Source organism: Bombina bombina, chromosome 4, assembly GCF_027579735.1.
Source record: "Bombina bombina isolate aBomBom1 chromosome 4, aBomBom1.pri, whole genome shotgun sequence".
NCBI classification, from domain to species: domain Eukaryota; kingdom Metazoa; phylum Chordata; class Amphibia; order Anura; family Bombinatoridae; genus Bombina; species Bombina bombina.
In genome coordinates this window covers 205,081,638-205,096,608 of record NC_069502.1, presented here as the reverse complement: position 1 = coordinate 205,096,608, position 14,971 = coordinate 205,081,638, and the positions used below count along the sequence as shown (strand labels likewise).

At 41.0% G+C, this 14,971-nt stretch overlaps 1 protein-coding gene across 1 annotated transcript in view; it reads left to right on the top strand.

Annotated features, from left to right (window-relative positions):
* STAG1 (stromal antigen 1) overlaps positions 1–14,971 on the top strand; it is a 788,714-nt gene that overhangs the window by 492,927 nt on the left and 280,816 nt on the right. Inside the window, exon 19 of the mRNA XM_053709754.1 lies at positions 3,791–3,965. Coding sequence (XP_053565729.1) covers positions 3,791–3,965 — 175 coding nt within the window. The remainder of the gene's footprint in view (positions 1–3,790; positions 3,966–14,971) is intronic.

Below are 14,971 nucleotides of genomic sequence, written 5' to 3'. Positions count from 1 at the left end.
GTCTGGGGCTTTCTCAAGGCTCAGGGAACTTGGATTCAGTCAGTCTGTTCTGCCCATAAACATTCTGGAGCTGAGAGCAATCTTCAATGCTCTTCTGGCCTGGCCCCAGTTAGCCTTGTCCCGGTTCATCAGGTTCCAGTCGGACAACATAAGTTCTTTGGCTTACATCAACCATCAGGGAGGGACGCGTAGTTCCTTAGGCATGACAGAGGTAGCCAAGATAATTCGGTGGGCGGAGACCAACAATTGCTTTCTGTCGGCGATCCACATCCCAGGGGTGGACAACTGGGAGGCGGACTTCCTGAGCAGACAGACCCGAGGGATTGGGAACTCCATCCGGAAGTGTTTTCCAGCCTGATTCTCAAATGGGTTCAGCCGGAATTGGATCTCATGGCATCTCAGCAGAATGCCAAACTTCCGAGGTACGGATCAAGGTCAAGGGACCCTCAGGCGGTACTGATAGACGCCCTGGCGGTACCTTGGAATTTCAGTCTTGCATACCTATTTCCTCAGTTCTCTTTTCTTCCTCGGGTCATTGCTCGAATCAAGCAGGAGAGGGAATCAGTGATCCTCATTGCACTGGGTTGGCCTCGCAGGATTTGATATGCAAATGGTATCGTCTCTTACACCTTGGAGACTTCCGATGAGGAGGGACCTTCTACTTAAAGGGCCCTTCCTTCATCCAAATCTAGTTTCTCTGAAGCTGACTGCTTGGAGATTGAACGCTTAATTTTATCCAAGCGGGGCTTTTCAGAATCGGTCATAGAGACCATGATTCAGGCTCGTAAACCTGTGACTAGAAGGATTTACCACAAGATGTGGTGTAAATATCTATATTGGTGTGAATCCAAGGGCTACTCTTGGAGTAGAGTTAGCATTCCTAGAATTCTGTCATTTCTCCAAGAAGGTTTGGAGAAAGGATTATTGGCAAGTTACCTAAAGGGTCCAATATCTGCTTTATCTATTTTGTTGCATAAAGTCTGGCAGACGTTCCAGACGTGCAGTCGTTTTGTCAGGCCTTGGTCAGGATCAGGCCTGTGTTCAAACCAGTTACTCCTCCCTGGAGTCTTAATTTAGTTCTTAAAGGGATACTGAACCCAATTTTATTCTTTCGTGATTTAAGCATCTTTCTAATTTACTCCTATTATCAAGTTTTCTTCATTCTCTTGGTATCTTTATTTGAAATGCAAGTTTAGATGCCGGCCCATTTTTGGTGAACAACCTGGGTTGTTCTTGCTGATTGGTGGATAAATTCATCCACCAATAAAAAATAGTGCTGTCCATGGTTCTGAATAAAAAAAAATCTTAGATGTCGTCTTTTTCAAATAAAGATAGCAAGAGAACGAAGAGAAATTAATAGGAAAAAATTAGAAAGGTGTTATAAACTTCAGACACCTCTGCACCTTGTTGCTTCCTTTCTCTCCTTTACTTCGGTCGAATGACTGGGGTGGGAGGGAAGGGAGGTGATATTTAACAGCTTTGCTGTGGTGCTCTTTGCCGCCTCCTGCTGGGCAGGAGTGATATATCCCTATAGTAAATAGATGATCCGTGGACTCAACTTATTGGGTAAGCATAAATTTTGTTTTTTATTGGCTATTGCCTCTGCGCACAGAGTTTCTGAGATCTATGCTTTGCAATGTGAGTCTCCTTATCTGATTTTTCAGATATGGCAGTTTTACGTACTAAATTAGGTTTTCTTCCTAAGATTGTGTCAGATCGCAACATCAATCAGGAGATTGTGGTTCCTTCCTTGTGTCCTAATCCTCCATCGAAGGTACGCTTACTTCACAATTTGGATATGGTTCGCACCTTGAAGTTCTATCTTCAGGCTTCTAAGGAGTTTAAACAATCTTCCTCTTTGTTGTCCATTCGGGGAAGCGTTAAGGGGCAGAAGGCTACTTCGACTTCCCTATATTTTTGGTTGGGTGTCATCCACTTAGCTTACAAGACAGCGGAACATTGTCGTCCTGAGAGGATAATGGCTCATTCCACTAGAGCAGTGGCTTCCTCTTGGGCCTTTAAGAATGAGGCCTCTATGGATCAGATTTGTAAGGCGGCTACCTGGTCCTCCTTACATACTTTTTCAAAATTTTACAAGTTTGATGTTTTTGCTTCGGATGAAGCTGCTTTTGGGAGAAAAGTTTTGCAGGCTGTGGGGCCCTCAGAATAGGGTCCGCCTCTTCCTTTTTGTTCCCTCCTGTTATTCATTCAGTGTCCTCTGGAGCTTGGGTATAGTATTCCCAAATGCAACAAAAACCCAGTCCAGCTCAAACTGGTGCATGTAAAAAAGGGAGTTACTTTATTCAAAAAAGTATAAAAATATATAAAAGACCACAAGCAAGTAAGCAGCTACTACTATATTAAAAACCTGAGGCTACAACCTCGGCCCGAGTGACGTCACTGACGCGTTTCGGGTTTTCCCATAATATAGTTTTCCCAACAGTAAGGAATGAAGCTGTGGACTTTCCCTATCTTAGGAAGGCAAACATAATTTATTCTTACCAGATAAATTCCTTTCCTTGTCCCCTATTATTTATTTTATTCTTCTGGCACCATTTATACCCTAATGTTTCTCCTACTTTTCCTTGTTCCCTCGGCAGAAAGACTGGGGTAATGAGGTAGTGTGAGGGATATTTAAGCATTTGGCTAGAGTTTTTTTGCCTCCTCCTGGTGGCCAGGTGTTGTATTTCCTTACAGTAAGGAATGAAGCCGTGGACTCTTCCTATCTGGAAGGAAAGGAATTTATCTGGTAAGCATAAATTGTTTTACATCCCCCCCCCCCCCCATTTCCTGCACCACACTTCCATGCCCTCCCTCTCTCTTCTGCCTTCCTTTCTCTTCTGTTTTCTTCTTTCATTAAACCCAGCAAAAATGGAAGTAAAGGATAATGCGTTTTTTTTTCTTTTCTCCAAATTGGTTCATGTTTTCAGCTTCCTTAGTCAATGTTGGGAGGTTGTCTAATTTCTCTTTGTAAATGTTGTTGCAAAGCATGCTCAGTTAGGCTTAGAAGTAGCAATGCTCTACTCAGAGCTAGCTACTGATTGTTGGTGTCACATACATGCCTCCTTTTCATTGACTCACCCAGTTTATTCAGCTAGCTTCCAGTAGTGCATTGCTGACCTTTCAACAAAGCATTATAAGAGAATGAAGTAGATTTATAATAAAAATTGTGTTGGAAAGTTGTTTAAAATTGCATGCTCTTCCAGATTCATGAAAGATACAGGTTTGGTTTTGTGTCCCTTTAACAGGGTGTTTTCAAAAACACTCTCATTGTAAGGGATTCCTTGGTTACAATGGTTTGGCAGTAGCTCTAGACTGTAGTTTGCGGTTTGAAATCACCTCCGGAAAGGTGCTTTTCACTACTCTGCCCATAATTCTGGAAATTAGAGAGCGGTCTATCTTATTTGAATGTCAGGTCTCCAAGTGGATTCAGCATTCTCTCAGAATCAAGCATCAGGTTTTATGCAGTGTTGCCTTATCTGTTCTATGAATAATTTTGAAGAAAGTTGCCTCCCTACAAATAGGTCCTGCATGAGCTGAAGAATGTAAGAAGGGGAGGGTAAATTATATGCTATATTCCCAGTACTATTGATAGCTGTCACTTTGAATATGTTGATTTTAATTTATCATAAATATTAATCTGATTTATTTTTAACCTTTTATAAGTGTTGCTTGTTTAATTTCTTGTAAACCTCTCTAAAGTGCTGCATTCATAATTAAATTGATATGATTACTTGTAAGACCTGTACTAACTTTTAATGAATCATAACATAATGCTTTCTTTTTCCAGGCTTTCATGTTGCTCTGTGATCTATTGATGATCTTCAGCCACCAATTAACCACAGCGGGCAGAGATAACTTGATGCTGCTTGTTTTTAATCCAGATTTAGGACTACAGTCAGAGCTGCTTAATTTTGTTATGGACCATGTGTTTATTGACCAGGATGATGAGAACCAGAGCATGGGTAAAATTAAAAGTCTAAATCCATTAATGTTTTGTCTCACTTGCTAGGGGCACAAAGAAACCGAGCCTAAATCCATTAATGTTTTATCTCACTTGCTAGGGGCACAAAGAAACCGAGGGACGAACATGTATTTCTTTCATACAGGTGGTGAGAGTCCACGATCAATTACTCCTGAGAATTACTCTTCCCTGCCACTAGGGGGAAGCAAAAATTCCCAAACCAATAGAGCTTTTTAAAACCCCTCTTACATCACTAGCTCCTAAGTTTTGTTTTTGTCTCTGCTGGATGGAGGAGGTTGATGAATAACTATGTACATTTGATTCCCATCAGAGTACAGTGCTTGTTAGAGGGATGTATTTGGAGTATAGGTAGTGGCATTTATTTAACCTACTGGGATTTAGTCAAGCCTTTCTACGGTTGTTGCAGGGACCTGTCCTTTGCCACCACCTGTTGGTTTGTCGATAAACTCCTATTCCAGATCCTCTGCTGTTTTTTTTAGCACTAGTTTTGACTTCCTACTGGTTTCCTCCAGTAGTGGGGTGCTTTTAGTAAAATTAAATTATTTGTCCCCCCTATAAGCCTCTTGGGTTGTTGTTGTATATGTTTATTATATGTATATTACCTTGGGACAATAACAAAAAAAATATTTCCTAAGATATGGTGAGTCCACGGCATCTACTGCAATTACTGTTGGGAATATCACTTCTTGCCAGCAGGAGGAGGCAAAGAGCACCACAACAACCCTCTTAAGTATCACTTCCCTTCCCACAACCCCCAGTCATTCTTTTTGCCTTTGGTGCAAGGAGGAGGTGACGTTTTTGGTGTCTGAATAATTTTCTTCAATCAAGATTTTATTATTTTGAAAGCCAGAGTAGGTTTGCTCTTATCTTTCCTATCAAGTCTGGGTCTAGCCATGCTCCACGTTAGTCTCTTCAGTAGGGCAGTGGTGGCTTTCAAGCAGTTAGGAACTTGTGGGGTGGGCCTCACTGCATTTCCTAGCACTTTGCTGCCCCTGTATAGAAAACCAGAGTAGGCTTACTCTGTTTTTTCTTTTGTCTACAGGCCTCTATGAGGAGGGGCTTTCTCTCAAGCTGGGTGAGCTGGTCTGTTGCCGGACGGCTAGAAGTGCAGGTAAGTGCTATTTTTTTTTTCTTTATTATATATGACTCCTGAGTCACAGATGCAGATCAGAACTGCGCTAAGGTGGGACTTAGTCCTGTTTATAATACAGGGCTGCTTTTTTTTTTTTTTTTAATTGCAGTTTCAGGCACTGTACTGTTTGGAGATGGTGAGCTCAGTTATCATGGGAGGTTGTGTGTTTGTGCTTGGGCACTTTGTTTTCTGGCGGTACGTTTATTGTGGTATTTGTACTCTTGATACCGGAGCTGCTGAGGGTTGGTCTCCCTTTCAGCTCGGTATGTGTGCTCTCAGTTGCGACTCCCGAGACAGCCTACGTCATTAGTATGGAGGCAGATCCTTCTGATGCGGCAAGTCAGTGCAGGAAACGTGTGCTTTCTCCTTGTGGCGCAGCATAGTGCCGGTCACGTGACTTCATTGCATCAAGGAGGTGGTAGAAGTCCAGATCTGCTACTGAGCTAGTCGCAGTGCTGTTTTTCATTTCTGGAGTGCAGAGGGGGCAGGTAGGCGCCTCAGCTATACGGCTGAGGTGTAGAGGTGTTTCCTGAAGCTCTAGTTTTAAGCGGTGTGTTGCTAGAAGTTAAAACCCTTCTTTTCTGATCTATCACATATTTTTATCTCCTGTTAGAGAGATAATTAATTTTGGGGCATTTTATATAAGTTCAAATTCTTTGTATACTCCGGTGGGAACACTGGTGTAATTTTATACGTTTTTTTTTTTTTTTCTTCTCAAAATAGAGTCTATGCCTTCTGTTACATGCAGGCTTTGCTTAGATAACCAAGTGGAACCTCCCTTACCTTTTTGTTCCTCATGTATTGAGAGGACATTCATTTACAAAGAGAGAATTTTTGTTTCTGAGCCACCATTCTCTCAGGTTGATGCTGTTCAGGCAATGCCACAGCTTTCTCCTCAGAAGTCCCAAGCCTTAAAGGGACACTGAATTAAAAAATTTTATTTCGTAATTCAGATAGAGCATGCAATTTTAAGCAACTTTCTAATTTACTCCTATTATAACTTTATCTTCGTTCTCTTGCTACCTTTATTTGAAAAAAAGGGCATCTAAGCTAAGGAGCCAGGCAATTTTTTTAAGGTCCCTGGAAAGCACTTGTTTTTTGTTGGGTGAATTTATCCACCAATCAGCAAGAACAACCAGGGTTGTTAACCAAAATAGGGCCGACATCTAACCTTTCATTCTTGCTTTACAAATAAAGATACCAAGAGAATGAAGAAAATGTGATAATAGGAGTACATTAGAAGTTGCTTAAAATTGCATGCTCTATCTGAATCCCTAAAGAAAAAATTTGAGTTCAGTGTCTTAACAGCGTCATATGCAATGCCCGGCGGTTCCTCTAAATCTCCTGGAGTAGTATATTTGCAAGCAGAAATTGCTGCCCAGGTATCTTCTGCTGCATTAGCTGCCATTCCCATGCTACAGGGAAGACGCAAGAGGAAATTTAGAGATTCAGATATTAAGGTTTCTAATCCAGTTCCAGCTAACCAAGTTTCTCTTTCTCATAAGTCTGATGAGGAAGATACGTCGGTAGCCTCTGAGGGTGAAATCTCACATTCAGACAGTGTAAATCGTTCATCTGATGCTGAAGTTGTATCCTTTTAGATTTTAAGCTTGAACACCTCCGTGTTTTGTTAAGAGGTTTTGGCTACTCTCGATGATTCCGATATCCCTATCATTGTCAACCCTAAGAATTCTAGTAAACAAAGTGTCAGTAAACGTAAAAAATAATCTTATATAATTCTGCACATAGAGCAGAATTATATAACATATTAGCCTTATCGTTATAAAACCTTATTTGCCCTTTGAATTTTTTAAAAATATGACAGGTTTTCAGACCCGCTCTCTGCTGAGCGGGTCTGTTTTTTTTTTACACAGCTCATCAGGCCAGCTGTATAGTCACAACCCGGCCCGACCGCGCCATAACACTAAGTGCAGCTCGCTCCTGCTCTGTCTGAATATGATGATTTCCCTAACGGGGGTCTATTTCATGGATTCTCTGTTGTCGGTCGTAGAGATTTATCTCCTACCTCCCTTTTCAGATTGACGATATACTCTCAATTTACCATTACCTCTACTGATAACTGTTTCTGTGCTGGTTTGGCTATCTGCTATATGTGGATGGGTGTCTTTTGGTAAGTATGTTTTTTATTGCTTAAGACACCTCAGTTATGGTTTGGCACTTTATGCATTTATATAAAGTTCTAAATATATTTATTGTACTTATATTTGCCATGAGTCAGGTTCATGTATTTCCTTCTGCAGACTGTCAGTTTCATATTTGGGTAATATAAACATCTTTTATAGAAAAAAATTTCCTACCTGGGGTTTAGTCTTTTTTCAATTGACTACTTCTTGCAAATTGCGGGTGGCATTAGGCCCGCGGGTGCGTCAAATGCTAAACTTTATTGCGTCATTCTTAGCGCGGAAAAATACGTCTGACGCAACTTCGTCATTTCCGGCGTCATACTTGACGCCGAGACCTTTCACACGGTTGCGTCATTAGTGACGCAAGTGTGTCATTTCCTGTTATTTTTGGCGCCAAAAAGTTTGTTACGTTGTGCGTCATACTTGGTGCCAAACTTTTTCATTATTTCAATACCCCATTGATGTTTGCCTCTTGATTTTTTTCTCTATCAGAGGCCTATGCTATTTGCTTTTTTTTTTTCCCATTCCTGAAATTGTCATATAAGGAAATAGATCATTTTGCTTTATATGTTGTTTTTTCTCTTACATTGAGCAAGATGTCCCAATCTGATCCTGCCTCAGAAGTTTCTGCTGGAACATTGCTGCCTGACATCGGTCCTACCAAAGCTAAGTGCATTTGTTGTAAAATTGTTGAAATTATTTCGCCGAATGTCATTTGTAATAGTTGTCATGATAAAACTTTTACATGCAGTTAGTGTATTCATCAGTAATAGCACATTGCCAGTTGTAGTTCCTTCAACTTCTAATGTGCATGATATACCTGTAAATTTTAAAGAATTTGTTTCTGATTCTATTTTGAAGGTTTTGTCTGCATTTCCACCTTCTAATAAATGAAAAGGTCTTTTAAAACTTCTCATTTAGTTGATGATATTTCAAATGACCAACAACATAATTTATCCTCTTCTGGTGAGGATCTATCTGATACAGAAAATCATTCCTCAGACATTGACACTGACAAATCTACTTATTTATTTAAAATAGAGTATATGCATTCTTTATTTAAAGAAGTGTTAATTATTTTGGATATTGAGGTAACCAGTCCTATTGACGTTCAGTCTGATAAACGTTTAAATGCTGTTTTTAAACCTCCTGTGGTTTCTCCAGGGGTTTTTCCTATTCCTGAGGCTATTTCTGATATGATTTCTAGGGAATGGAATAAGCCATGTACTTCTTTTATTCCTTCTTCCAGGTTTAAAAAATGGTATCCTTTTCCAGCAAAATCTATAGAGTTTTGGGGAAAAATCCCCAAAGTTGATGGGGCTATTTCTACTCTTGCTAAACGTACCACTATTCCTATGGAAGATAGTACTTCCTTTTAAGGATCCTTTAGATAGGAAGCTTGAATCTTATCTAAGGAAGGCCTATTTATATTCAAGTCATCTTCTCAGACCTGCAATTTCTTTGGTTGATGTTGCGGCTGCATCAACCTTCTGGTTGGAGAATTTAGCGCAACAGGAATTGGATTATGACTTATCTAGCATTATTCGCCTATTGCAATATGCTAATCATTTTATTGTGATGCCATTTTTGATATTCTCAAAATTGATGTTAGATCCATATCTTTAGCTATTTTAGCTAGAAGAGCTTTGTGGCTAAAATCTTGGAATGCTGATATGACATCTAAGTCTAGATTACTATCTCTTTCTTTCCAAGGTAATAATTTATTTGGTTCTCAGTTGGATTCTATTATTTCAACTGTCACTGGGGGAAGGGAGTTTTTCTGCCTCAGGATTAAAAACCTAAGGGTAAATCAAAGGCTTCTAACCATTTTCGTTCCTTTCGTCAGAATAAGGAACAAAAACGCGATCTTCCCCCAAGGAGTCTGCTTCCAATTGGAAGCCTTCCTCAAGTTGGAATAAATCCAAGCCATTTAGGAAACCAAAGTCAGCTCCTAAGTCCGCATGAAGGTGCGGCCCTCATTCCAGCTCAGCTGGTAGGGGGCAGATTAAGGTTTTTCAAAGATATTTGGATAAAATCTGTCCAAAATCAATGGATTCAGAGCATTGTCTCTCAAGGGTATCGAATAGGATTTATAGTAAGACCTCCTGTGAGAAGATTTTTTCTCTCACGTGTCCCAGTAAATCCAGTAAAAGCTCAGACTTTCCTGAAATGTGTCTCAGACCTGGAGTCTTCAGGGGTAATCATGCCAGTTCTTCCTCAGGAACAAGGTTTGGGGTTTTATTCAAATCTATTCATTGTACCAAAGAAGGAAAATTTATTCAGACCAGTTCTGGATCTGAAAAATTTTGAATCATTATGTAAGAGTACCAACTTTCAAGATGGTGACTATAAGGACTATTCTGCCTTTGTTCAGCAAGGACATTATATGTCCACAATAGACTTGAAGGATGCATACCTTCATATTCCGATTCATCCAGAACATCAGTTTCTGAGATTCTCTTTTCTAAACAAGCATTACCAATTTGTTGCTCTTCCATTTGGCCTAGCAACAGCTCCAAGAATCTTTTCAAAGGTTCTGGGTGCCCTACTCTCTGTATTCATAGAACAGGGTATTGCAGTGTTTCCTTATTTGGATGATATCTTGGTACTAGCTCAGTCTTTGCGTACTACAGAATCTCACACGAATCAACTAGTGTTGTTTCTTTGGAAACATGGTTGGAGGATCAATTTACCAAAAGTTTCTTGATTCCTCAGACAAGGGTCACCTTTTTAGGCTTCCAGATAGATTGTGTCCATGACTCTGTCTCTAATAGACAAGAGACGTTTAAAATTGGTTGCAGCATGCCGGCACCTTCAGTCTCAGTCATTCCCTTCAGTGGCTATGTGCATGGAAGTTTTAGGTCTCATGACTGCAGCATCGGACGCGATCCCCTTTGCTCGTTTTCACATGAGACCTCTACAGCTTTGTATGCTGAATCAATGTACGACACTCTCTGACATGGTGGATAGATCACCATCGCTTAGTTCAAGGGGCTTCTTTTGTTCGGCCAACCTGGACTTTGATCACAACAGATGCAAGTCTTTCAGGTTGGGGAGCTGTTTGGGGATCTCTGACAGCACAAGGGGTTTGGAAATCTCAAGAGGCGAGATTACCAATACATATTTTAGAACTCCTTGCAATTCTCAGAGCTCTTCAGTTTTGGCCTCTGCTAAAGAGAGAACCGTTCATTTGTTTTCAGACAGACAAAATCACAACAGTGGCATATGTCAATCATCAGGGTGGGACTCACAGTCCCCAAGCTATGAAAAAAGTATCTTGGATACTTGTTTGGGCGGAATCCAGCTCTTGTCTAATTTCTGCGGTGCTTATCCCAGGTGTAGACAATTGGGAGGCGGATTATCTCAGCCGCCAGACTTTACATCCAGAGGAGTGGTCTGTCCATCCAGATGTGTTTTCTTAGATTGTTCAGATGTGGGGTCTTCCAGAGATAGATCTCATGGCCTCTCATCTAAACAAGAAACTTCCCAGATACCTGTCCAGGTCCAGGGATGTTCAGGCGGAAGCAGGGGATGCGCTGACACTTCCTTGGTGTTATCATCCTGCTTACATTTTCCCGCCTCTAGTTCTCCTTCCAAGAGTGATCTCCAAAATCATCATGGAACAATCATTTGTGTTGCAGGTGGCTCCAGCATGGCCAAACAGGTTTTGGTATGCGGATTTGGTTTGGATGTCCAGTTGCCCGCTTTGGCCACTTCCGTTCGGCCAGACCTACTATCTCAAAGTCTGTTTTTCCATCAGGATCTCAAATCATTAAATTTGAAGGTATGGAAATTGAACACTTAGTACGAAGTCATAGAGGTTTCTCTGACTCAGTGATTAATACTATGTTACAAGATCGTAAATCTGTTTCTAGAAAGATTTATTATAGAGTTTGGAAGACTTACATTTCATGGTGTTCTTCTCATAAATTCTCCTGGCATTCTTTTAGAATTCCTAGAATTTTACAGTTTCTTCAGGGCGGTTTGGATAAGGGTTTGTCTGCAAGTTCCTTGAAAGGAGAAATCTCTGCTCTTTCTGTTTTATTTCACAGAAAGATTGCTATACTTCCTGAAATACACTGTTTTGTACAGGCTTTAGTTCTTATTAAGCCTGTTATTTAATCATTTTCTCCTCTTTGGATTGTTAATTTGGTTCTGACGGCTTTACAGGTTCTTCCATTTGAACCTATGCATTTTTTGGACATTAAACTATTTTCTTGGAAAGTGTTGTTCCTTTTGGCCATCTCTTCTGCTAGAAGAGTTTCTGAGTTATATGCTCTTTCTTGTGAGTCTCCTCTTCTGATTTTTTCATCAGGATAAGGCAGTTTTGCTGACTTTTTTAATTTTTACCTAAGGTTGTGAATTCTAACATCATTAGTAGAGAAATTGTTGTCCCTTCCTTGTGTCCTAATCCTAAGAATTCTTTGGAAAGTTCCTTACATTCTTTGGATGTGGTAAGAGCTTTGAAATATTATGTGGAAGCTACTAAAGATTTCAGGAAGACTTCCAGTCTATTTGTTTTATTTTCTGGTCCTAGGAAAGGTCAGAAGGCTTCTGCTGTTTCCTTGGCTTCTTGGTTGAAATTTTTGATTCATCAAGTTTATTTTGAGTCGGGTCAGGCCCCGCCTCAGAGAATTACAGCTCATTCTACTAGATCAGTCTCCACTTCGTGGGCTTTTAAGAATGAAGCTTCAGTTGATCAGATTTGCAAAGCGGCAACTTGGTCCGCTTTGCATTCATTTACTAAATTCTACCGTTTTGATGTATTTGCTTCTTCGGAACCAGTTTTTGGTAGAAAAGTTCTTCAGGCAGCTGTTTCAGTTTGATTCTTCTGCTTTTGATTTGTTTTTTTTCTTTCAAATGAAATAAACTTATATTTTTGGGTTGTGGATTAATTTTTTTTCAGCAGATTATGGCTGTTTTTATTTTATTTTTTCCCTCCCTCTCTAGTGACTCTTGAGTGGAGATCCACATCTTGGGTATTGATATCCCATATGTCACTAGCTCATGGACTCTTGCCAATTACATGAAAGAAAACATAATATATGTAAGAACTTACCTGATAAATTCATTTCTTTCATATTGGCAAGAGTCCATGAGGCTCACCCTTTTTATGGTGGTTATGATTTTTTGTATAAAGCACAATTTCCAAATTTCCTTTATTGATGCTTTCTACTCCTTTATCACCCCACTGCTTGGTTATTCGTTAAACTGAATTGTGGGTGTGGTGAGGGGTGTATTTATAGGCATTTTGAGGTTTGGGAAACTTTGCCCCTCCTGGTAGGATTATTTATCCCATATGTCACTAGCTCATGGACTCTTGCCAATATGAAAGAAATTAATTTATCAGGTAAGTTCTTACATAAATTATGTTTTTAGAACGATAAGGCTAATATAATGTTATATAATTCTGCACTATGTGCAGAATTATATAACATTATTTTTTAAGTTTACTGTCCCTTTAATTACTTTGATGTTCATTCCTCTGTGGAGGTGTTTCCTGTGCCAAACTGTGCTACGGACTTTATTGCACGAGAATGTGAAAGATCCGGGATTCCCTTTTCTCAGTCGCCGGCATTTAAAAAGCTGTTCCCGGTCCATTAAGGAGCCGTGGGAGACAGTGCCCAAATTGTAAGGGGCCATTCTACTCTGGTTAAGAGAACTACTATTCCTATAGAGGATAGCTGCTCTTCTAAGGATCCAGTGGACAAAAAGTTGGATACTTTTTTACAGAAGATGCATGTTCATCAGGGCCTGCAGTGTGTATTGCCACTGTGTCAAGTGCGGCAGCCTATTGGTTTGATGCCTTGTCTGAGTCTCTTCAAACAGAGACCCCCTTGGAGGAGATCCAGGACAGAATTAAGACTCTTAAGTTAGCCAATTCCTTTATTACTGACGCTCCTTTACAGGTCATTAAGTTGGGAGCCAAAATATCTGATTTTGCAATACTAGCGCACAGAGCTTTATGGTTAAAATCTTGGTCAGCAAATGTCATTCTACGTCCAAGCTTTTGGCGATCCCTTACAAGGGTAAGACCTTGTTTGGGCCTGGTCTGGCAGAAATTATTTCCGATATCACGGGTGGGAAAGGGTCTTTCCTGCAGCAAGATAAGAATAGATTGAAAGGACGTCAGTAATTTTCATTCCTTTCGTAACCTCAGAGGTAAGTCTTCCTCTTCCAAGCAGGAACAGTCCAAGCCTTCTTGGAAACCCAATCAGTCTTGGAATAAGGGTCACCAATCTAAGAAGCATGCAGCTGATTCCAAATTAGCATGAAGGGTTTGCCCCAATCCGGGATCGGATCAAGTGGGGGGCAAACTTTCTTAGTTCTCTCTTGCATGTATACGGGATGTTCCAGATCCTTGGGTTGTGGACATAGTATCCCAAGGTTACAAGTTGGGGTTCAAAACTTTTCCTCCCATGGGGCAGGTTCCACCTCTCAAGATTATCTGCAGACCTGATAAAAAGAGAGGCGTTCTTTAAATGTGTGCAGGACCTTTCCGACCTGGGAGTGATTCTTCCGGTTTCAGTTCCGGAACAGGGTCTAGGATTCTACTCCAATCTGTTTGTGGTTTCAAAAAAAGGAGGGATCGATTCTAGACTTGAAGTGTCTAAACAAGTTTCTCAGAGTACCGTCCTTCAAGATGGAAACTATATGTTTCATTCTTCCCTTGGTACAAGAGGGTCAGTTCATGACGACCATAGACCTGAAGGATGCGTACCTTCATGTTCCCATTCACAGGGATCCTCACAGATTTCTGAGATTTGCTTTTCTGGACAAACACTCTGTTTGTAGCTCTTCCTTTTGGCCTTGCCACAGCTCCCTGAATTCTGGAGGTCAGCAAAGCCAAGATCTTTTCCTCTTGCCTCTCTTCAATCTACGGTTCGGCAATCAGTGGCTTAATGTATGGAGGTAATTGGTCTGATGGTTACTTCCATGAACATCGTTCCATTCGCTCGGTTCCATTTGAGAGCTCTGCAGTTATGCATGCTCAGGCAATGGAACAGGGATTATGCGGATCTATCTCAAAAGATAGTTCTGTATTAGGCGACAAGAGACTTTCTTCCGTGGTGGCTGTCTCAGGAACATCTCTCTTAGGGATCATGCTTTCGGAGACCTTCCTGGGTGATTGTGACCATGGACACCAGCTTGCTGTGCTGGGTAGCAGTTTGGGACTCGTTAAAGACGCAGGATCTCTGGACTCGGGAGGAGTCAGCTCTTCCCATAAACATCTTTGAGTTGAGAGCACTTTTCAATGCTCTAATGGCTTGGCCCCAGTTAGCCTTAGTCCGGTTTATCAGGTTCCAGTCGGATAATGTAACCTCAGTGGCTTACATCAACCATCAGGGAGGAACTCGGGGTTCCTTAGCCATGAAGGAGGAGGCTCTGATTATTCAGTGGGCGGAAGCTCACAATTGTGGTCTGTCTGCCATCCACATTTCAGGAGTGGACAACTGAGAAGCGGATTTTCTGAGCAGACAGACTTTTCATCCTGTGGAATGGGAGCTCCATCCGGGGGTGTTCTCCAGCTTGACCCTCAAGTGGGGGGTACCGGAGCTATATCTGATGGTGTCTCGACAGAATGCCAAGCTCCCAAGGTACGGTTCAAGGTCGAGGGATCTACAGGCTGCTCTGATAGACGCGCTGGCGGTCCCTTGGAAATTTAGGCTGGCTTACCTGTTTCCTCCGTTCGCTCTCCTTCCACGAGTC